Source organism: Scophthalmus maximus, chromosome 18 (assembly GCF_022379125.1).
Source record: "Scophthalmus maximus strain ysfricsl-2021 chromosome 18, ASM2237912v1, whole genome shotgun sequence".
In the NCBI taxonomy this organism is placed as follows: Eukaryota; Metazoa; Chordata; class Actinopteri; order Pleuronectiformes; family Scophthalmidae; genus Scophthalmus; species Scophthalmus maximus.
This window is the reverse complement of record NC_061532.1, coordinates 9,393,152-9,417,593: the sequence shown is the minus strand read 5'-3', so window position 1 is coordinate 9,417,593 and position 24,442 is coordinate 9,393,152. Positions and strand designations below refer to the sequence as shown.

At 42.0% G+C, this 24,442-nt stretch overlaps 1 protein-coding gene and 1 long non-coding RNA gene across 2 annotated transcripts; one reads left to right on the top strand and one right to left on the bottom strand.

Annotated features, from left to right (window-relative positions):
• Nucleotides 1-1,711: 1,711 nt before the first annotated feature.
• On the bottom strand, nt 1,712-21,187 carry LOC118290590. The gene is made up of 5 exons (XR_004786455.2): nt 20,984-21,187; nt 20,677-20,737; nt 19,169-19,391; nt 18,708-18,790; nt 1,712-1,871 (listed from the first exon to the last, which is right to left on the bottom strand). It is a non-coding gene; the product is annotated as an uncharacterized LOC118290590 (long non-coding RNA).
• On the top strand, nt 16,624-23,065 carry elovl4b (ELOVL fatty acid elongase 4b). Its single transcript, XM_035618375.2, has 7 exons — nt 16,624-16,996; nt 18,624-18,715; nt 19,194-19,381; nt 19,965-20,045; nt 21,061-21,232; nt 21,348-21,475; nt 21,753-23,065. The coding sequence occupies exons 2-7, from the start codon at nt 18,649-18,651 to the stop codon at nt 22,032-22,034; spliced, it is 918 nt and encodes a 305-aa protein (XP_035474268.1). The 5' UTR covers nt 16,624-16,996; nt 18,624-18,648; the 3' UTR covers nt 22,035-23,065.
• The last annotated feature ends 1,377 nt before the right edge of the window (nt 23,066-24,442 follow it).

Below are 24,442 nucleotides of genomic sequence, written 5' to 3'. Positions count from 1 at the left end.
GGGGGTCAGCGGAGGGACAAAGTGAGACAGACTGAACTTATACAGAGAGACAATATGGATGTGTAAGTTTGGTTCCAAACATGGCCGTGACATCTGGAAATGGATACAGCTGTGTTTGAGAGTTTGGTTCCCTTGCAAGACGATGACATCTTTCTTGATGGCATGGTTTTTATTTAGAGGCTTATCACTAAAAGGATCAGATATTTTGTGTTTATTCTCCTGAGCTCTTAAATTTCAGTCTGCCGGGGTTAGGAGAGAGTAGATACTCAGGACTGGATGACTGGTTTTGCAGTTGGATTTAAACAGACTCCCCTGGAAAATTGTTTAGTGCTAATTTGTATACTTTCATTACTTAACTGGTGTGAATGCAGGGTTGTCTTTAAGATTATTTCTGAATTTCTGAACAACAATTCTTCCAAATAATAAGAGACAACAGCACAAAAGGTCATCTAGATGTCTAGTCATCATAGTTCCGCTATAACAATGCCTAATTGAGGATGTCATAAAACCAAACAGATGTACACATAACATGTGCCAGTGAGAAGCTGCTGGCTATCATGGTTTTGTGGTGGATTCGGTGTGTATGCTGTGTGGTCACTGCCATGGAAAACTTCAAATTGAACCCCAATCCAAAGGAAAATGACGAAAAAAAGAAACAGTGAGAGGATTCAAAAGGATGGAAAGAGAAGGAAATGGAGTTAACCGATTACTGACCAGCAGCAGGAGGGAAGGAGAAGGAAATCCCCAGAGAGGCCCGGAGTAGACGATCAGGGTTTACCTCTCAGAGATGACGGCAGCATTTGTCAGGAGAAAGAAAAAAGTGGAGAGTATAAGGAAGATGATTCATGGTCTGGAAAGGCAAAGTTCTTTCCATTTTAATGGTTGAAGCACTAAAAATAAACACTATCTGGAACACGAAGGCGCTGAAATCATTGCTGAACCATTTTCCTCTTGACAAGTCAGCCAGTGTCAAAAATGCAAGAGACAACAACACTGCGGATAATAAAACGTATGTGGCGTGGTGACAGTACATTGTTATTTATGTCTTGTTTACAGTCATTTGCTTTTATGGCCCATGGCCGTTTGAAATCAAATAAAATGGTCCCCAAGACAGACGGCCCCATAAAAATGAATCTAAATGCCAATTTACTCTGGTAGAGCTGTTTATTGAAAACAACAGCATATGTCTTTATGTTTTGTAGAAAACCAGTGATTTGTGTTTCTCTACTTCACCCTGGTCATGGAACCCAGTTATCCATACATGTTTTTTATTCCTGGGTTCATGTTTCCATATTATTTAAATAAAACCTTTCCTCCTCAAAAATATAGGAAGAAAGTAATTTCATGTTTATGAGAGAGAAACTTCCTTTATTGACTTTCATGTCTAAGCGTATTTTCAGCTGAGTGCACACATGAAAGTGCACTTGTAATTAAATAATTAATGAAACTAACGATTCTGTCTATTTAATGGTTCATGTAAAAAAAAATTCTTCCTTTGTGAAATTCTAAAAACATGAATTGACTTTAATCTGAAAGTAGTCCCAAACAAATTGACTGTCCCCCCCCCGCCCCATTTTTATTAAAATGAAAGTGCTTAGTTTTTTTGTCTGGGACAGAAGATATCTTTAGATTTATTGTGAGAAGGAGGAATAGACTTTGGCGCTTAGAGTAAGTAGAACACCATGGAAGCTGTCTTACCTCCCTCGGAGCCACGGCACTGGTGCTGGTGATGAGGAATGGGGCAGGAAGTTGGGACGTCTCATGGAGGGCCTCCGGTTGGACGGTTTGATGGGGCATGACCAGGCATCCGGAGTTGAGGGGGATCAGGGGTGGAGGTGGGTCATGGCGTGATCGCGGTCTTAAAATGACAGCTGAGTTTAAGGAGAGCGAGAGAGAAGATTTTTAAACTCTGACAGTTTGGAGGTGATTGGCTGAAGGTGAGTGTGTCGGGTTGTGACTGGATGCAAACAAGAACGAGCCGGTGGAGCTTAGAGATAGCGGGAACTGTGTTTGTGATTTGGGATGCGTGTGCAGAAGACAGTCTTCCTGTCTGAACTTTACCTGGGATGAATTTAGAACATTTTCCATCTTATCTTCTACCCATTGCCTCCTCTTTCCCTCTCTCTGTTAATTCCAGATTTGGATATACAGTGGCCGAACCCTCTCCTGTTTGTATGAACACTGTTTCTGAACACTGTGTGTAATTTTATATCCCTGACTAAAATATCTCAACCCGTACTACAGTAGGTGCTTTACAACGGACAGAATCATGAATTCCATCGTCATAGCTGTTGTGAAGGCCCATAAAGCTATAGCATTGATTCCTGTCCTCTCCCAAATTACAGCCTTTAGCTTCCCTCAGCACATGGTCACAGTTTGTGCTGTTGTCTGTCAGCATACTGTAACACAGAGTTCATTGCCGCAGAGAAGTTTGCCTTTATCACTTGTTTTGATGAGTATACTTTAAAATGAGACAGGTGTCGAGCTGCGCGGACAGGAGAAAAATAATCATTTCAAGCCTTTGATTTACTTCTTTTTTTTGCAGCTCGGGGCCACATCTTCACAGTCCTGAAAACTCTCCTTTGAGTAAGCAAAAATGACACATCCAAAACCAAAATGGTTGCCCTCGGTCTGCTATATACCGAGTACCACAGCAAGTCTCTGACTTTAGGCTGTTGTGGTGAGCCCGTGTACCTCAAAACAAAAGAATTACATATAATAACAGATTTGATGTTCCAGAAAACTTTATTTGCTTCAGTTGCTTCTCATCATGGAGACTGATTTGTGAGCCAGAGAAGATGTTTAGCAAAGGTACTGATGTGGATACACTGCTGATTATAATGTTTTATGGTCTTCATTTACTTATTTGCACTTCTCACTGACTAGAATACAGACTCGACTTATCTAGCTTGGATCTATAATGAATTTTAAAAATGCATATTTGCTTTTTTTATCTGACAGGTTAAAGTTTGTTCAAAGTCGCAGACTGAACCAAACACACCACCACTTGTCTGGTAAATTATCAGAAAGCATAAAAGAATTTCAGTGACGGCAGACGTCTGACATGTATTCAATCATCTCTTATTTTTGCACAAGTTCTTCCAGACATGACTGTGTGTGTGTGTGCGTGTGCGTGTGCGTGTGTGTGTGTGTGCTTGTGTAAAAAATAAAAATTCTGAAGGTGTGGATGGAGAAAGACGTGAACTTGTTTTTGAATTGTCCCATCCAACAATGTTTGAGAGTAAATAGGAAATCAGTGGAGTACTCTTTTAAAGTAGATATGTAATATAAATCCACATAATGCAGCAGCTGAGTCAATAGAAATATGATCCAATGTTGCCTACAGCAATTAGAAGTCCAACTCTATTGCTTCTGCAGAGAAAGATAACCTTTTTTTTCATTGAGTCCACAGCCACAGGAAAATCAAATGTGTGAATTAAACAAAGATCGTGGTGACTCAGCTAAATCTATGAAGTCCCATGTGGCTGTGAGGGACGAATGTGGGCTTAAACAGAAAAACTGGTCACCATTAACCACATCAGACCCCAGATGAGTCATGGGGGCGGGGGGCAGTAGGCATGTGGTTTTTGTGTCCTCCTCTGGGTCTGACGGAATGGGGCAGGAAGTCCCTGGGTCCTTGGGCTTTTGAGTGTAAACCTTCACGCATTTTGCATCGCCGCTGGTATCGTCACAATCCTGGTATTTGTACAATTTTGCCGAAAGAAGGAAATATTCCAATGACATAGCCAACAAGCTCCCTTCAGACATGTCAATCTCTGTTGGCTGCCGAACATGTTCCAACACTTTTCACAATCGCCAACAGCCAAATGCAGCATTTTACTCATTTAAATTTAGTGGGGAGAAAAATCCTTGGGATTAAAATGAGAAAATGAATTCAAAAAAGCAGCCAAGTGTTCAAACTAACTGTCCATCTGTGAACATTTTTCTCATATGATCAAATCCTCAAGCAACAGTTTGTTTCACAACAATGCCGACCACTTTAACGACCCACACCGGGTCTTCCAGAGGCCTCGAACCGAATCAATAACCCGTCAGGCGTGGTATTGGCAAATGTTGTGACAGCCTGAATGAGTGTTTGTTACAAAGAATGTGAGGATGACATCAAGTTTTCCACTTCAGACAGATGAAAGTTGATTTACTCTGTGTTGTACCAAAAAACTTAGGTTTTAAGAATGACTGGTAATGTACCTTTTAATCTTTTACATGAAACATGTTGTGGTTTTATGAAACACATTTGATCTACTCAAGGAATCATATTTTACTGTCTTCCCAACAAGATTTTTAACACGTTCACTCGTTTCAAAGAAAGTATGCTACATTTACTGCATTTGGCAGAAAATACTAAATAAACCCCATATCCTAGATATGGGGTTTATTTAATATATTGATATCTCCATCTTCCTTGCAGAAATACCTCCTTGTACAGCCAGTTAGTTTAGCACGAATCCTGGAAAAGGGGATAACAGTTTAGCATGAATCCTGCTAGCTTAGCCTAGCTTAGCATGAATCTTGGAAAGGGGAAACATTTAGCCGACCAGCACCTGTAAAATCATTCTATGTACATGTGTATCAGTTTTTTAACAGATTAAACAATTAAAATGTAACATGTTAATTCATCTTTAATGCCGGGGGGCAGACCATTTCCTTTTTTTTAAACTAAGGCTAGCTGCTTGTCCTTGTCTGGATGCTAGGTAAAGCTAACTTAAATCTAAGGAATAAAACAATTAAGTGTATCACTCACAATACAACTATTCCTCAGATGTTGCTCTGTAGGACTGACTGTCCCACGTGGATGTTGTTATTTTTTTTGCTAAATAAAACCCATGTGACTCAATCCCCCCAAGAAGAAAACTCGTTACGGGTTTTTCTCACTAAATCACACAACCATAACAGAGGTTCGGGTGGACTTGGTCAGGAAAGTATCAATTAACATACATAAATGGCGTAATTGAAATGAGAGATCTTTGGTACTTGGTCTCACATTAAATAATACATGACAGATTTACTGTATGTAGGTAAGAGTTATGTGGGGTGAGTGGGTTGAGTCAACCAGCTGGCAACAGGCAAGAGAATATGCAACAAGCATCTTAATAAACAACAAACATCCATGCACTAGGACATACACACACAAACACTCACCAATGTTCATATTTACAATGTTTTTTGCTGTAAGTGCAACTGCAAAATGTACATAATGTGGCCCAATGATCTAACTGCGCAAATGTGTTTGAGGAACATCCAATACTCCTTAGGACAAACGGAAATTACTACATACACACAAACTATAAAGCCCAGTTAGAGAAAAAACATATTGAAGTCTTTTTTTATCAAAGGACAAATCCTAATAAATTCTGCTTTAATTCAAACCTCTTAAATTACATCACAGGCCACAGACTACAAAGAGCTTCTTTTAAATTGTATGCAAAAGCAGCAGCGCAGCTGGTTTCATGTTGATCCATTGCTTCTTAAAAGTGTGGCTGTACAATAGGCCACTTCCTCCGTAAAGAAAACACAGTTAGAACTGCACATCTAACTTTTAGCACAAAAAAGTGAAAGGCTAAAGACTGAGGCATTGCCTAAGTTGATGAATTATTCCTCCATAAAATATGATAAACCTTTGTTCATTTATGCTCATTGTACTTCTGTCTTTTGGGGCTTTTCAAAATGAAAAAAATGAAAAAAGAGGCAGAATAAAATATGAGCATTTTGTATGTATTCATAATGTACATATAGAATCTTACCACCCAAATACATCTCTTTATGAACGACAAGAAATGTCTCAAATCAGTGCAGGCTGAAATATGATACGTAGCATTGCATGAAGTGGTTCCAGAGGAGTCTAAGCCAGATCCTACAGGGGAAATATTGTTTTTTTGTTGTTGTTCTGTTCTGTTCTGTTCTACACTCCCGGAGAACTCTCTCTTTTGGGAACACTACTAAGGTTTCAACATAATCGTCTCATGCAGGCTTTTAAAAGTTATTTCTGTCGATGTATTGAAGCCAAAGCAGTAAATATGCTCACATGCAACTCAGATAACTTGTGACACTGAGTCCCATAATCCATTATCAAACATATGAAAATGTTTGATGATAATTCATTTAAGCATGGCATATGTTGTGCAAATTAAATTTACACTTTTTCAGTTAAAACAAGACTTTAATATCCATGCTAGTGACTAGAAATAGAGTGCTAGAAATGTTTGTATTTTTTTGTACCACCTCAGGAAAAAATACTGTCTGATCACAAAACTACTTAGGATGCATTACCTTGGCCTCCAGCTCTACTCCAAGGAGCCCGGGGGACATTTTTGATCGGGGCATGTCTTTTGGCCGTTTCGCTCTCTTAACATGGGCCTACCTGTGGTTTCTAGAGTCTCAAAGAGCAGAGAGGGAGGCAGAGCCTTCTGCTAAAGGCTCCTTTCCTGTGGAACCAGCTCCCAGTTTCCCAAACTTCCATCTTTGATAAAGCTTATAGTTAGTGCTGGCTCAGGTGAGCGCTGAACTATCCCTAAATTATGCTGCTATAGACTGCACAGATACATTGAGCACTCTCTCTCTCTGGCTGCTCTCTCTCCCTCTCCCCATGCATACAGCAAAATTACCAGCCTTGATTGCAGGAGGGCATTATTATGTCCTTTTAATATTTTTCCGCATGGCATTTCACCTCCTAATAGCATGCGAAGCACAGGTGTACCCATGGGGTGTAACAAATAACATTGGCAATGGCTCTGTTCCACTGAGATGTGCCAGAAAGATTGTGGGCAGGCACAAATAGTACCAAGGCCTGGAACTGGCATAGTCAGCTTGTGTTTGACAAGTCGGAATGACAAATGTTTTTAGAGGGCGAAACAGAAACCAAGGAGTGAAAGATATTATATTAAAAAGGGCGCCCATATGGTGTTTAGAGGCCAGGCTTTTGGACATTTTGGTGCAAAATGGGTGCACAAACAGCAGAACTCTGTACCACAAGTTTTCTGTTTTGTGTTTCTTACTTAACTGATATTATTCACAATATGCCTCCTTCTGCTAAAGGATACACATGCACTTAATGTTCCATCTAAAAAGAGCACTAAGGGCTATGGGGGGGTGTTGGTCCCCTTCCCTGCCATGGTGCTGTCCACTCCTTTATTTCAGTCCCACTGAGACAAAGAGAATGTCTGTTCCTGTGCAGCTTAAGCATAAACCACTGGTAACCAAGGCTGACAGATTAAATATGAGTAAAAGCTGTGTCTGACTCACTACAATAACACTTTAGCAGCGGGACTGTCCACTGAACGTGTTATTTCTTTCCATGACGACTTTAAGAAAAAGTTATATCTTCTAAAAGGAATGTTTAAAAAGCAAATTGATTAATTAGATGGTCAAAAAGAGGATTATTATTTAATGATAAAATTTAAAAAATGTGACTGCCCCCTGCTGAAATGGAAGAAAATCCAGCCTTAACTCTTTGTTCCTGTGCTTCAAACAAATAAAACAGGGGAAAAAATTGTTTTAACCTACCTACAATGCCTACCCTACAATGAAAAGACAAGCATTTGTGGGATTTATGACATTTAGGACAATTGCGGGAAATAGCGGGCAGCCCCACTGTCGGAGGGATGTGTAATTGCTGAGTTAGTTGGTAGAGGAGGAGTCATTAATATTATGTTAGGCTGCATTAAGGATATTTCAGACATAAAACACACCTGATTTGTTAATAAAAGTACATACTGAAAAATGATCTGATTTGTGATTCTATGAGTACGTTTTATCTATTACCATGGTATCAGCCCTGTTTTTTGAGACCCATCACTACGTCTCCAAGATACAGCATCGTGTAGCTGATCCTTATATTGAATTAAGGTTTTATGCAAAAATAATCTACTCAAAACAAGCACACGGAACAGGGTAGGAATTGTGGATAATGACTTTGTGGTTTGGTTCAGTATGATCGACATTAGATATCCAGCTGTATGGAAAGCTGACAAATAACGCCTGGTTTACCCTGGTCACACATGGGCTATACTGTAAACTAAGCCCGCATGATTCTGAGTGACAGTAATTTGTTGAACTAAAGACCCACAGAATCAACAGAATTCCTTCTCGGAAACAACAACTGTTTCAAATTTGCCCCCTTGATGCAGCCATTTGATCCACCCGCTGCCTGCTGGGTAGAAAAAAAAGGATGGTGGTAGGATTAGCATGTGTCTTGTGTTAAGGTCCCCCCCCCCGGTTCTGTGTGTCATTTTTGGATGGACTGTCCGTCTCAGAGAGTTGGCTGACGAACCTTGTGCGGCAGCAAGCACACAGAACAGCTGCTCCCTCACTTCAGTCTATCAAAGTCAATTTCCTCGAGAAGCTACGTTTCTGTCAAATTAAGTTAATAGCCTATAAATGCACAAATACTCAAGAGCTGTAAGCCCCCTTTTTATTTTCTACAGAGAGCAAACAATTAAAGTATACGCCAAGTAACTCGCAGGAAACAAAATGTTACCGGAGGTCATTGGCATTTTAAACCCTGGTTCTCGAAGGTAATTATCACAGGGCCGCACACTGGCACAGGTCACCCTGCCTCCCCGAGTGACGTCAGACTCTGACCTCGGCCGTGGCAGGGTCGCAGGCAGTGGGTCAGGCTTCGGCAATGCATCCAGTTCAGATTAACATTAACAGAACGTGACAGTGCTGAGAGGCTTTGAGCTCTCATGGGGCAAGGGATTACCTCCCGGACTGCTATACCTGCAGTGCCTATCTAGAACTAATGCTGTCCCAATTCCATACTACATACTAATATAAGAGGGTTTAACGTATACCCAGATACGCCAGGATGCAGACTAAATGTGCAAGACAAGGAGTGGGCTCTTGATGGTCTCGCGCTGGCAAATTGCAAATGGTTACTGACAGAGGTGATTCAGCTCTAGATAACGTCTATAAAAAGAGAACATATTGAGTGTTTGAGAGGACAAGGAAGGAAAATCGACCTATTTCATACCGTGGCCAGTGAATACTGTGCAGCCTGTGGAAAACAGTTGTGTAACATGTTCTGTAGCTCTGGAGGGAGCTGAGGAAAAACCCTGATAATGAGTTCATCTTGAATCTTCCCAAAATATTTGACAGAAAACCTGCGTTGTAAAGTGTGGAATACGAAAGATGAGCCTTTCACAGGCGACTTCAAAGCATCTGGCTTCGGAGTTAATTGTAGGATCCAGCTGCTTTAAGTTTGATTCATACCAGCAAATAAAAATCAGGACATCTTGGCCTCTGCTGACTCGATTCTTTTTTTTTTATCTGTCTCCCCCATGTCTTTTAATTTTGTGTGAATGAATGAAATACAAAATGAATGCAGCGACCCCTTTTAAATAAATTGGCTGGAGCGTTCCAACACCACACTTTGATTGTCTGGTATCAGTATTTGGTTAGCCAATGGCTTTGATGGCTATTTACAATCTTTAAATAGTTTTTAATCTGCATTCAAGCAAATAAGCATCAATACAATGTATAATAAATCATTCAGTGAACTAAATTAGATTTCTCTGATAGTGTTAGGTTTGTATTTTACCTGTTCGTTATTAAGTTTATGTATACATTTGAATAATGCTTATACACTTAACAACAGCACTATAGCTTTGACAATATAAATTTCAATTTGCACATTACATTTGATAAACCATTTCTTTACTGAGCATAACTGAAAATTCAAGTAAATTAAAATGTGTAACCTATCAGTCCATCAACTATGAACCGATTATAGACTTATTGACATCGCCCTGAATCAGCTGTAATTAGTGACCACATTTCACTGCTGCTTTCCAGGCCATAGTTGCAGACCCCCTCTACTGGCTACACATCAAACTTCTCGTAACACTAAAACTGATCCAATTATTCGTGTACTCTTGTTTTGTGCCGCGGTAATTGTTTTTTTTTTTATGGCTTTTTGCATTACGCCATGCACTGTGACAAAAGTTGCTCAGTGAAGTCCAAATTAGTGGCTTCGCTGTGAGGGAAAACTCCTGGGAATCATTTTCTCCTGTTGTGATGTCAGTTCCGGGAACAGAGAGTCTTTAGTCTGAGAAGAAAAATATTCTCCCTCAAAATATTATCATGCTCTTCACAACGAGAGCGCACATTCATCAGATTGTGCGTGAGAGCTCAGAAAGGGGGTTATGGGGAGCTTTTAACAGTGTTTTTCTCACTATGCAAAAAAATGTAGATAGCTGAATAAAAAGTGGATTTTTACAAGTGGAGTTTCATTTGGAATCCATTCGCTGCCATTTGTGGTTCAATTAATGAATTCAATTGCACCGAGGACTAACTATGCTGACGTCATCATATAGGTTACAGAGAATATATTACGGCCTCATCATAAAAAATGGTAATAGACAGATAAAACACTATCTTTTTGGAACAATTTCACCAGAAAATTGGCCTTCAAAATATTGTTGCCTTCTCACTGGTAAATATTGTTACAAGCCCGGCTTTCGCTAAGTGCATGAAACAACAGTTTACATTACATGACATTCAGTTTCTTGGGATCACTGCATAGGTCACACTATGGCTGAGGCCGGGACAAGGAATGTCCTTCCTTGACATGCAGCCCGGCGGTGCCGAGAGTCAGATTTCGTCAGGGATGATCAGGAGAGCCAGCCAAGTGGCCCCAGCACAGTCGAGCCCGCAACACCACCACTGCACTTTGCAAGGTGAATGACTGTTCAGGTATCTGGCATTCATGTGTCTAGAGTTACACATATGTCATTCCTAGCTACCTTAAATGCTTTTCACTCTCTTATTGTATTACTTATTTACTCTGATTATCACACAGACACCAATGTGTGACAACGGGGGGGGGGGGGGGGGGGGGGGGGGGGTACCTGGTCCAGATCTGAATCAAAACCTGTAGTTAAGGGACTCAGTCTGAGTCCTGCCCACATCACCACTAAGAGCGTATATAATTATATAGCCTTGAGGTGTGCGCTCTACTGAGAGTCATTCTAGATTATGTTAAGAAGCCATGATCAGAAAATCACCATCCCTCTCTGGATGATTCAAATTTAACTTGCTGCAGTGATTTGCTGATGCTTCAGCAACCATAGAGCAGAAGTTGTTTATGTAAAGATTGCTTTCATATGTGTTACGTGCAAAGACACAGGAAAAATAAAGCACTTGTACCAGACTGTGGAATAATTGCCCCTGGCCTGTCTATAACTTTTTAAACAGGTTTTGTTTGTTTATTATTGTGTTCTTCTTGTGTAATTTTCAATACCGGTGCTGCATGCTTGGCTAACCTACCCTTTATCAATATAAGTTTTTAAAAAATAGTGAAATTGAATATGTGTTAGTGCAGACGCAATGTGTTGATGACATGCGGAAGTCAATAGAAAGAAAAACAGAAGAGAAACTTTCCCGGAAAGACGATGACGATCAAAACAGTTTGAGAGAATGAGGAAAACAACAAAGGAGGGAAGGAAAAATGAACAAGCAAAAAAGAAAGAAGGAAAGAAAGAATCACAGAAACAATGAGACAGGAAAATTGCTGCTCCATCATCAGCCCTGTGTTTCTGCATGTGGGCACTTTTGGCAACACACTACATCAGGGGAGGGGTTCCCCTTCCCAAAAAGGCCAAATGAGGACAAGAGACTGTGTGCGCGCACATGAAGGAGACGTATGTACGTGTGCAGTGCAAATCTTGTTTTTATGGGAAGTAGTTAAAAAAAAAAAAGCCAGTTATCCTCAAAATGGCCCACACTGTGACCTAATGCCACATCTAGTGAGCCACTATAGACAGAGAGGGATCCGCTACTGAATGAAGCCAGTTAAATCTCAGCCTGATGCATATGCCTTTCAAATTAAAACCATATGAAAAGACTTTAATGGAACAGACCTGATCCAGATTACACGGAAAGTGTGAAGGTAAACGACACGCGGCTATTAGGGCCGGGGCACTTTTCAAAGCAGCATGAGGTCAGACGTTTATGGGCAATTGTTTTGCTGCACGCAGTATGACAATGACAATTTTGCCCTGAAACAAATACACTGCAGTCTTTTATTTCCGCTTTGGGTGCATTTGCGCAAAGTCCATTTCGCAGAGGTTTGTCAGTCATCACACACCTACAGACTACAGTATGACCACATACACACACAGAAACCATTGAGAAAAGTCTCAGAACCAAATCTCCTTAAGCCTGTAATTTCCTGGCCCCACGAGCTGAGACGGAGGCCAGACTTGAAGGAAACATCTTCGCTGAGTTATTTGTATCTGTTAATGCGATGATCTGCCGATGTGTCTTGCAGGGTTGTTGGAGTTTTTCTGCATTCATGAATATGTGCAAAAAAGATTTTGACCGCCAATTTATCCGCGTTACAAGAAACTTGTGCGTGAGAAGTTATCCCCCTCAGTACTGCAGGAGAATGTTTTGGAAAAGTGGTATTTCCCAAAAGACTTTTTTTAAACGACTCCAGAGCGACTCCAGAGCTATGTGGAAAATGGTTTTGTCCCAGGTGGTTGGCTGTGAATGTGCCCTACAGGAGTAAATTTCCCTCGCAGAGATTTTGGTGGTCTGCACACAGTGTGTTCCAGCATAAATCCTAAGTTAATTTATCTCTGATGGATACTTTGAGGGTTAGAAAAGAGGTGGCTACACTCTGGCATCCGTCGGGTTGGAAACTGAAATGTGTACCCTTTTGAAAATGGCCCTGTCAGATGAAAAATGAAATTCGAAGACCGTAAAGAGTGATAAAAGTGAGCGAGGTTAACAGACACAATTTCAGTATTTCTGAAAGCACGCCATGCAGGCTGGGGGCTGAGTTTAAATCAAAAGAACAAACATGACACGGATAAGAAGAATAAAGAGAAAGAAGCCAAAGAAAAAAAGACAGGAAGGGTAAAAAAAAAATTAAAACAGGAAGTCCAGTCACCATCACATGACACTTTAACTCTACTGTATGGCCACTTGAACGCACGCACGCACGCGCGCGCGCGCGCGCACGCACGCACGCACGCACGCACGCACACACACACACACACACACACACACACACACACACACACACACACACACACACACACACACACACACACACACACACACACACACACACACACACACACACACACACACACACACACACACACACACACACACACACACACACACACACACACACACACACACACACACACACAGCAACACACACACACACACACACACACACACACACACACACTAGTGGAAAGATGACACTATAGAAAATAGGTTTTGTGTTTTAAGCTTGCCTATTTTACACCGAAATTCAGCTGCTTAAAATCACTAGGATTAATATTAAAGAGTTTGGTTTAACAGTGATTCGACAACATGACACACACACACACACACACACACATGAGCGAATACATGGGGCTAAACAGGCAGTTGAAGAAATATTCGATGGCTTTTTGTAACCACCATTTTATAAGGTCTCTGAATGTTGCCAGTACTTTCCTAACATGAGAGCCGAAACTCTGTGGTTATATAACACACACGCTTCCCTAATGACAATATTGAAAATCAACGCAGCACTTTTTACTTTTTTTTAACCAATTTTTAAATGGAACATAATACAAAATATACTCTGGTGCACTTCTTTGTAATCATGAGGGTTTATGTTCCGCTTTGTGTTTTCTGATGAACTGCCTATTCCACGCAGATGTTGGTCAAGATTTAACTGAATATGAGCAAATACTTTGTTTCCTTCTTTTTGTCTTTCCTCTCACTCTTGAAGTCCTCTGCATGTCCTACATGTCCCTCGTGTCTTCTATTGTCTTTTTATTTTCACATAAAGGGGAATTTCTCTGTCAAATGACCACTGGCTCATGTATCAGACATTAAGTATCAAGCTAAAGGTAAAAGATATTTAAGAATTAATCTGATGTCTACAATCCCCATGAACTCGGAAGATAAAAAGCACGTTCATTGTTTCTTTATGGAGAAAATTATATGTAAATACTATAAAGCTGAACATCCACAACTGAATGGGACCGACCTTGCAGACAGAACATCACGTGAGCCATGAACCATTTCTTCACAGACACACTGTCTTACTGTAACGGAGCCAGGAGTTGTTAATGCGCTGTCAGGGCTGTTCTTATTTGTTCAGCCTGAAATGTGCGGCCAGCCCAACCATCCAGGTCACACTCATGTGGTCCGTGGACGCACAGACCAGCAGTCATGACATTTCGGATTATTGGACCGCAAAAAGTGCCTCCTTCACATTCATATGCCAAACCAACTTGGTACACGGATATGAATGTGTGTGTGTGTGTGTGTGTGTGTGTGTGTGTGTGTGTGTGATCGGTCAATGTCAGACCAGTTAAACACATGCCAACCTTGCACCACCTACTGTACACCTGTAAAGCATGGGAAAGTGACACCAAAAGCACATAGACATACTAATGTCAACATCTACATTCGATTTAGGTAAAAGCTATAACGATATTTGCAACCTGCAGACAATGAGTGCAGAAGCTGCAGATGGCCAGTAGATGACACATATTGATTGCTTTCATGGCAACCCACCGTGATGTCAACCATCGGTTCGTGAGCTGCAGTTCTGAAGCTTCAAGTTTAGCATTTTTGGCCTTCGCCATCTTGTTTTTTTTTTTTTTATCAGAAGTAACCATATTTGGAGGAGGAGGGGGCGGAGCCTGACTGAGAGCTCTTCCAATGCATGTCCACCGACACCTGCAACCTACTGATGGTGCTAAGGTGTCAGTCAGGCTGTATCCATTATTTATTCCATTCTAAATGAGATTCTAAGAAACATTTTAACTGACACCATAAATCAAGTGAGAAGTAGAATCATTTTCTCATAGACTTCTATAGAAACTGACTTCCTCGCCCCCTGCTGGTCTTTCCAGAGAATACCGGTTTCAGGCATGTATACGCATTGACTTCACTTTCCAGACCCGCTGACTACACCCACGTCTATGGTTGCTCTTCATTTGCGGGTCTAAGAACTCTGGATGAAAAGTAAGTTAACTTTTTCAATGGACCCTGGTGTTTTTTTAAATCACAAAAGTTCTGAACATACAAACACTGCACCTGTGACAAACAACAGCCTGAATAACATTCAATAGGAACAGGGAGGTGCTAAAACCTACTTCCACATCAACTTTCTTCTCCAAAATCAACCACATCCTTGCTCTTTAGATTGATACATTTTAGAAATGACAGGATTTCTGCTGCCTGGACAAATGACTGCATGTACCACACTTACAACTTTACAACTTTTCTTGTGCATTCTTTTGTGTGCATCCAGACATTTCCTTTTAAATTTACACATATCATTATTCATGCAAAATGTGTGCGTAGGTTTCTTTATGGCACTTCATTGTGTCGATATATAAGGTGTGAATTCAGTCATCACCACTGAAATATATCGAAGGGTGTTTTACCACAATGCAGCCACGGGGAAAGCAATGGACAGAAAACTGCAGCAACACACGTCCTTCTCTAGTAACACTCATTGACACAATGCATTCCCTATAGTCCCTAACCCTGACCTTCACCACTACAACTAAATGCCTTAACCAACCTTTACCCTAACCTAAATCTAATTCTAACCTGAACCCTACAGCCAAGTCTTTAGCCTCAGAGGGCTTTTTGACGTTGTGAGGACCGGCCAAATTGCCCTTGCAATGAATCAAATCGGCCATCACAACTATAGAATGACACACACACACACACACACACACACACACACACACACACACACACACACACACACACACACACACACACACACACACACACACACACACACACACACACACACACACACACACACACACACACACACACACACACACACACACACACACACACACACACACACACACACATACACATACACACACATACACACACACACACACACGTCTCGTGTCCCTGTACGTCACCCCCAAAAAACCCTGCTCCATACTTATTCAATCTAAATACAGTCTCTGTTTCCAGGCCATATAAATCTGTCCATTAAATATACAACAGGCCAGCTGAGACCGTGAGCAAATCCTTAAATGACACTGGGTCAGGAGCAGTGGAGCCTTTCTAAATGCACCAGGGGTTAAAAAAATGGATCTCACTGAAACCTTAGCGCCAACAGACACTGAAGAATTCATGAGCCACAATTTCATCCAAGCACATCGGTTATATCTCCAGTGTTACAATTCAAACGGAATAACCAACAACGTGCCTTGACAGGGTGTCCGAATAAGACGAGGTTTCCTTCAGAGTAACCTCGTCTCTCAGCAGGGGCTGATATTTACAGAAAGTAGGTGACAATCGGATCCAATGGCAGCTTGACAGCACCATCTGCTGGGACGACCCAGGCAGACACGACAAGATGTTAATACCAGGCCACCTCCACAGCAAAACGGTGTATGGATGTGGAGAAGTACTTTAGGAAGGATGAAAACACTCGCTCAGCTTTGCATCGACCTTGCGTCAATTTACTCAAACGTATAAGTAAGTTAGTTATTTAGTCAAAGGCCGAGCAGGGGACGGTCTCTTCTTATTCTGCAAGATGAGCTGCCGAGGACTGACGCGCATGCACGCACGCGCGCGCGCACAGAGTGGAGTGGAGTGACCCGCATGCGCAGTGCGCCGCCCGGCTTCTCTCGCGTCCAGGAGTCCAGGAGGAGATGGTGCGGCTGAGCGTGCACGGACCGGATGCATAATTGGCCTAAACCGTGGTCATAGATTTTCAATTTGCCTTGTGTGTTTTTTTTGTTGTTTTGTTGTTGTTGTTGTTGTTGTTGTTGTTTATTTGCCAAATTACTGTTTAATGTCGAACTATAAACCGGAGCGGCGCAGCGAGTGATCAGCGCTAAGGGCTGAGGAGGAGGAAGAAGAAGAAGAAGAAGAGGAGGAGGAGGAGGACAAAGACGACAGGAGCGCAGCAGTGACTGAGAGGAGCCGGGCATCAAATTGCACCGGATGTCATTCCACGCTCTCAAACATCCAGGACGTGAGTAGCTGCGTCGTTTCTTTGTGTCTCTTTGTGCGTGAGTCCGATATGTCTCGGTGCGTAAAGGGAGGCACCACTCTTTACATTTGAATTGTGGTGGTGGAGATAATCGCATGTTCGTCTTGATCTCCGCTCTTCGGACACCCACCTGTTAGGTTCTGGACTGTAGAGAAAAAAAACACGCGCACCTTTGAATTAAACCTTTGAACACCTTCGGATAAAAACATGCGCGAAATGATTTCATTTGCTGTCGAAGAGCCTCTTTTTCAAATTAGTTGAGTGCCGATCTGCGATATAGTTTCATTGTTGGGAGTGTTTATTACACTTTATCTATTTATTTTTAAGAAATGACAATATTATAGTGCAGTTTTCAGGGTTTTATTCGCACGGCTGTTCGAGCCACATGGCACATGAGGGTCAGATAACCATCAACCCGGCTTGTGGGTCGTTGGGCATTTGTACTTAGGCCTTCATCTAAGCTCGTTGATCAATTGAATTTAAGCCTCTTGAGCGGTCCGAGCCAAAAACCTGCTGACACATGCGCCCCTGTCCTGTATTGTGTGTGCGCACACACCCGGTTAACCCTCTCCATCCGATCGCCCCTCTGCGACTCCCCCGAGCCCCCCGAGTCAGGGTTAGGGTTATCACACCCAAGTCCTGCGAGAGAGTCCGCACCCGCCGAGGGCAACGTCCCTCTGACACTGCACTGTCCTGTCCGGTGACAGCCACTCACAGTTGGGCCGTAGTTACTGTGGGTGCTTAGATACTATTAAATACTTAAAGGGGAAACTGATCTGACGCGTCGGATTAATTATAGATTCATTTAGAGACACCTCCTTCCCCATGGATAAGAAGTTTGTGTGTAACGATGCTTATTTCTCTTTTAATCTAGTGCAAATATATTTGATTTCGTATTTGGTAGTAGTTAAGGTATATCTATCTATCTATCTATAAATCTATCTATCTATCTATATCTTTATCTCTGTCTATCTTTCTTTCTGTGGAGAGAAGGGAATTGCCCAACATCCTCTGGCCCATTTCCTTCAATTATCCCAAACTGTTGTCACTGACCAGCAATCATACAAATCAATGGAAAGTGAATTATCATCTTGTGGCGGTTGATGTTACTGTACTGCTTTTCAGACGAGGTACGAGTGAACAGAGAGATCCTGTTAAGCTCTTATGGGATGTTTGCAGCAGTGCCGGAAATAGCGAAATGGGAAGAAAAAAAAATGTGTCCATGTTGTACCGTAGCATGTAATATGGCAATAATCCCAAAATGAATGGCTCACACTTTTTTTTGATTTTTAAATACGTTTGGTAAGACAACACCCTAAGAAGTCCCCCCCCCGTCCCCGTCCCCGTCCCCCGTCCCCCGTCCCCCACCTTCTCAAGTTATCTTGGGTTTCAGTCCAGAAATCATTGGCCTCGACTACTGCAAGCTTATCGTGGCAGAGATGTGTTTCAGTAGTTTACAAGAGTAATGAATACTGAGCACACGTAATGAGTGAACAGCTCCTCGTGCTATTGGTTACAATGACAGGATACGTATACGGCCTGTAATTTAATTTGGGTGGTCCTGACTGACTTTTTCCTCTCTCTCTCTCTCTCTCTCTTCCTGCTGCAGCATAATCAAGACCCAAGGCAGAGCCATGGAGGCTGTAACACATTTTGTGAACGACACTGTAGAATTTTACAAATGGAGCCTTACTATAGCAGGTAAGATCTTCACCGTCGCACATGTCCTGTAGCAGTGGGCCGCCGTCGTGAAGCAGGCTGGTTACAGTTTAATATCTGTGCACAGATATGAAAAGTTAATGCAGATCAAACCAGGGCCCCAGTTTCACCATATTATATGCATTTGATTAGAAAATTTGGTCAAACTGAGCGATTATTATTATATAAAAAAAGGACTGCTCAGTTATTCATGTGACAACGTCATTTGCACTTTTCCTGGATCCTTACAATAAGGCCCGATAAGTAAATTTGAATCTGTCAACAAAAACAAAAGGAAAAACATTGATTTTAGTGATTGATTAACTTTTTGTTATTGCGGTTGTTTAAGGTTGTGGAGGAATGTGCATATATATAAATATGTGTGTGTGTATTATATAACTGTTTATGTAGGTTTAACTGTTAGAAATACGCTTTAATTCTTTGATTATTTCCCACCTGTTTTTTTCTTTTCTTCCTCCAGACAAGAGGGTGGAGAATTGGCCGATGATGTCATCTCCCTGCCCCACACTGGCCATCAGCTGCCTGTACCTGCTCTTCCTGTGGGCGGGGCCTAGATACATGCAGGACCGCCAGCCCTACACGCTGAGGAGGACTCTCATAGTCTACAACTTCAGCATGGTGGTGCTCAACTTCTACATCGCCAAAGAGGTCAGTGCCACTGCGAATACAAAAAGAAGAGACACGTGAGAATGGATGAATCCGCCTGCCGATGAGTGCAACATACGACATGCAGGACTGGTTGGTGGGACATGGCTGTCATGATTCTTAAATAACTATAAGATAAACACTGCAGGTCAAACAGTGAGTTCGGTGTCTGACTTTAATTCTCAAAAATATGGAAAAAATGTATTTCACTTGCTTATGTAGAGAAGCTGTTTTAACTTAAGCTCCTCTGCCACATTGTAGTGGAATAACAACATCTGCACGACAAGTCAGACAATGCTGAATGTAATCCTTTTCCACTTAGAAGCAGCAGCTCCTTCTTCTTTTCTGTGGCCTTTTTTCTTTTGTTTCATGTCGTTAATCATACACATTTAGCATGTTGCATGTTCTACATAAGCGAAGGCATCGTACAACATGCCACCGGCGACTGTCAGGGTATGGGGGGGTATGTTCATGAAAAAACTAACTGTTGCAGGCATCCTTTTGTGTTTTCACCTTGCTTGTTTGAAAATGCAATGTAACCTGCTCCCTCTCAACCTTTGGTCGCGACTCTGTGGTTTCTCCTCAGCTCCTAATAGGCACCAGAGCAGCCGGGTACAGCTACCTCTGTCAGCCTGTCAACTACTCAAACGATGTCAACGAAGTCAGGGTGAGCTCACTCCCTCCCACACCCACATCACCAAACTGAAGCGGTGCACATATTCCCACGCCTCTGTTCACAGAAACCCAACGTATCTTAAGAATATGGCATTCATTTGAAAAAAAAGTGCTTTTTACATTTGCTAATCGCAAAGGAAGCGACAGAGTTTTCTCAGATAGAATGATTCTCTAATCCTACGTTTTGTGCTATTTCTGTGTCAACGTCGGTGCATTAACTTTAACAGGGGGAGGATTTAGAGGTAAAAGTTAACACCTCTAGTGATTTCAGGACAAAGAGGACGTGGCCCTGCACTCAGAGAGGCGGGACTCATTGGTCTTGCCACCCTTAAAACTCCGCCCCCATGTCAGGCCTTCCTCTTTAATGATGGCATTACTAAGAGATAAGTGATGCCAGGGTGCCATGGCTTAGAGAGCAGCCTTCTTTACTGGGTGCATGTGTGTGTGTGTGTGTGTGTGTGTGTGTGTGTGTGTGTGTGTGTGTGTGTGTGCGCGTCAGACAGGGGTTACATTTGGAAACTGGCAACTGGAAACATATTACAGAAAAAGATCTGTAATATGTCTGGGTGAAAGATCTCCCCACATACTTTTATGATCAAACTCTGAAATGAATTTCCACTCACCGAGATCAGTTCATTGTCGTCCTATCCAGTCTTGAATAAGTGATCTCTGCTGCGCACTGCACTGTTAGAACAACAGATTTACAGACGTCAGGCAAGAGATTTGCTCCTTTGGTTGTTGCTTTACTTTTCTTTTCTTTAATGAAGAAAAAAGAACAGCTGGAAAACCGCTCTCTGCAGTGGGCTAATCACTAGCGGTGCTTAATTTGACAGGACCGGAATTAGACTTAACTACAGGAGTGGGAGGTGAAATGTCTGCAAATTGCATTTAACAGACTTAAGCGGTCATATATCGAAGACGCCATCGTACACAGTGGTGTCGGTGTCCAAGGTCCACCAGAGTGCGCAGCGGTAATTCACTCTTCTCCTCCGTTTTTATGTCTTTAGATAGCCTCGGCTCTTTGGTGGTACTACATCTCCAAAGGAGTGGAATTCTTGGATACAGCCTTTTTCATCCTGAGGAAGAAGGTCACCCAGGTCAGCTTCCTCCACGTCTACCACCACTGCACCATGTTCATCCTCTGGTGGATTGGCATCAAGTGGGTCCCCGGCGGACAAGGTGGGGAAAGGATGAATAAATGAGGAAAAATTAATCAATTTCTTAGATACTATATTTTTTACAATAGATAACATGACAACTATCACATCTGATACAAACCTAACTTCTTCCACAGCATGTTTTGGGGCAACCATCAACTCTTTCATCCACGTCATCATGTACGGCTACTACGGCCTGGCGGCACTGGGACCTCACATGCAGAAGTACCTCTGGTGGAAGAAGTACCTCACTATTATTCAGATGGTGGGTATTACTGTGTGTTTGTTGGTGTTGTAAAAAAAGAAAGTTGCAGACGGTTTTTTTGGGAAGACGTTAAAACATTTTATGAAATATCGTCGTTAAAATAACACCGATTTTAGCAGAAGAGGAGAAGCGGTTAAGACAATTCTTAGTTTGTGATTTCTATTTATTTTAATATGTTGACCTATATGAAAAGGTATTTCATGTTCATACATTATAAGGAATGTCTTGTTGTTTTGCAAAGTTATTCAGTTTTTTTGTCATTTTATGTCTTCAACAGATCCAGTTCCACGTGACCATCGGCCACGCCGGCCACTCCCTCTACACCGGCTGCCCGTTCCCCTGCTGGATGCAGTGGGCCCTGATTGGCTACGCCGTCACCTTCATCATCCTCTTCGCCAACTTCTACTACCACGCCTACCGGGGCAAACCATCCTTCTCGCAGAAGGGAGGCAAGCACGTGGCAAACGGCACTTCTATGGTAACTAACGGTCATAGCAAAGTGGAAGAAGTGGAGGATAACGGGAAAAGGCAAAAGAAAGGAAGAGCGAAAAGGGAGTGAAGGAGGAAGAGGGGCGTGCTTGGTGATAAAGAGAAGTTGTTTTAAGGGCCGGAGGAGGAGGGAATAAGCCGTTCAAACCAGACGACCAACTTGAGGAAGTGAATGGGTAGAGCTGTGTATTTGTGTCTGTAATGGGTTCTGGTTTTGAGAGGAAGGTGGAGGTGGGGGCGGTGTTGGTTTTCTCCATAACATTTTTGATTTTTAATCAAGAAAAGCAAAATGCTGATCACATAGGCTCTGTGCTCGTCTGTCCAACTGTGTTCTGGACCACGATAGGACCAAAATGTTAAAATGACCTACAACCTGCTCAGCATCCACTAACTTGTCGACCAAACTTCACCTCCAACTTTTGTACTCTGGATTCCAATATTGTTTTAACTGGAAGCTTAAATAGTCTTAAATATGCTGAATTGTTTTTCTAGTGCTCTAAGAGAGTTTTAATGGTTTTAACGACGACCAACAAAAGAACATGCAGAGGTTTATACCAAATACTTTTCCGTGGCTTCAGGGGAAAGTACGTGTTTACGAAATACTTAGAGATGAACAAGGTAAGTGATTAAAAAACAAAACAAAAGAAAAACGTTACAAAATTCTCATGTCTGCCACCGGTCCAACATGTCATGGACTTTACATTTCTGTGCTGTGTCACACTGATATAACTTTGCTGCATTTCCATGATGACATGCCGTTCTCTTTGTGCTCATTGTGAATTTTAAAAAACTCGTTAAAGGGGAGGGGGCAGTAGTTTCTTTTAGGATTTATGCAAATTTGTGGGTATCTTTGTTACGATACATGTTTTTTGTGGGTCCCTTATTATTTATTTCTTTTTGTTGTGCAATGTAGCTGAGGTGCAAGAACAAGAGCTTGAAGTTCAGCTCGGTATATCTCACTGCCACGTAGGACTGAAGGGAAACTCATTCTGATCCTCTTTCTTTTTTTCTTTTTTTAATGGAAAAAAATGGTAATTTAGAATTACAGTGAATCAGATTCTGGCTGCACAACTGAAATAAAGACCAGCGCCCCATAAACAACGTTTGTGTGTCTTTGTGTTAGTTTTTGTGTGAGCAGTGACTATGAATGTGCAAATCAACTACTTTAACGCTACAAGCAACTTTGCACTCAACAAATTCAATCCGAGATATTTCCCCTTTTCTTCTTCTCCTCCTCACTCCCATTACTCCTTCATCTTCCTTCCTTCCATCCTGGGATCTGAAGGATGTAAGGAGCTATTAAAGGCGCGCGCGCGTGTGTGTGTGTGTGTGTGCGTCTGCGCGGCCCTGTGTATGTGTGTGTGAGAGGTAGGCTGTTTCTTTGGCTTGTCCAGACAGATCTGCCCTAATCTTTGGGGGTAAATTGGCTTTAGGTGCAAAAGAGCTTATTTCCACGTCACTCCATGAGTTACCCAGGAAAGCAGGTCACTGGAAGAGAAGCCTCCACTAATCTGCCACCAGGTTGCTACTGCTCTCAAATTGCTTGGATTAGTTAACGTTTGGCTTTGATACAGAGTTGAGTTATTCGAATTACTACACTTTGTGTGATGAAAGGCGGACAAATAATGAGTCCTGAATGTTCAAAGATGAGTGAATTTGAGTGATTTTTTACAAGAAGCAGTGACATTACATGACTAATTTCAATTCCAAATTGTACAAATCATTTTTCTTTCACACACTTTGCCATCTGTTTTTTTTTTTCCTTCACTGGGACAAACACCATCGCTCTTTGACCATATTGTGGATTCACTAATGGCATGAGACATCAATTATTCATCCACTATCATGCTCATTCTGTTATTCCTGATACCTCACGTCTCAGGCCAAAGAACCTTGGATTCACTTCCTTCACTCACACACTTTTGCCACATCTCCCTATACACCCTGTTGTGCATGCACTTTATGCTGCTCCGTCTCATCCTGATGCACCACCACCTGTCTCTGTTTCCACCCACGATGGAGATGGAAGGAGAAGATGCGAATGATTGACTGGATAAGATCAGTGAGATGAGGTGTATTTGTCCTCCTCGGGGACACAGAGGGATCTAAGCCAGGGACTAAGAGGATTGCAGAGGACCAAGGCTTTTCTATCAAAGGCGTTTGGCAGAGGTCACAATAACCTGCCTGCATCCCTGTTACTGTAGGAACATGTGCACATAAAATATATATATATATATATATATATATATATATACGCACACACAAAAACCATGCACTTTTGGCACACATTTGCATGTCAAACATGTCATTCTGTCATTGTCTTCAATAATGTGGCACACACTATATACAGTATAGGCCTGGTATCCGATTGACAGTCGACAGACCATCCAGTCTTCTGAGGGGGCCGGTCTGTTGGAGGGTGAAGGGTCAGTTTGCCTGGGTTAAACCCTCGCAAACCCGACCCGTCACTCACTCATC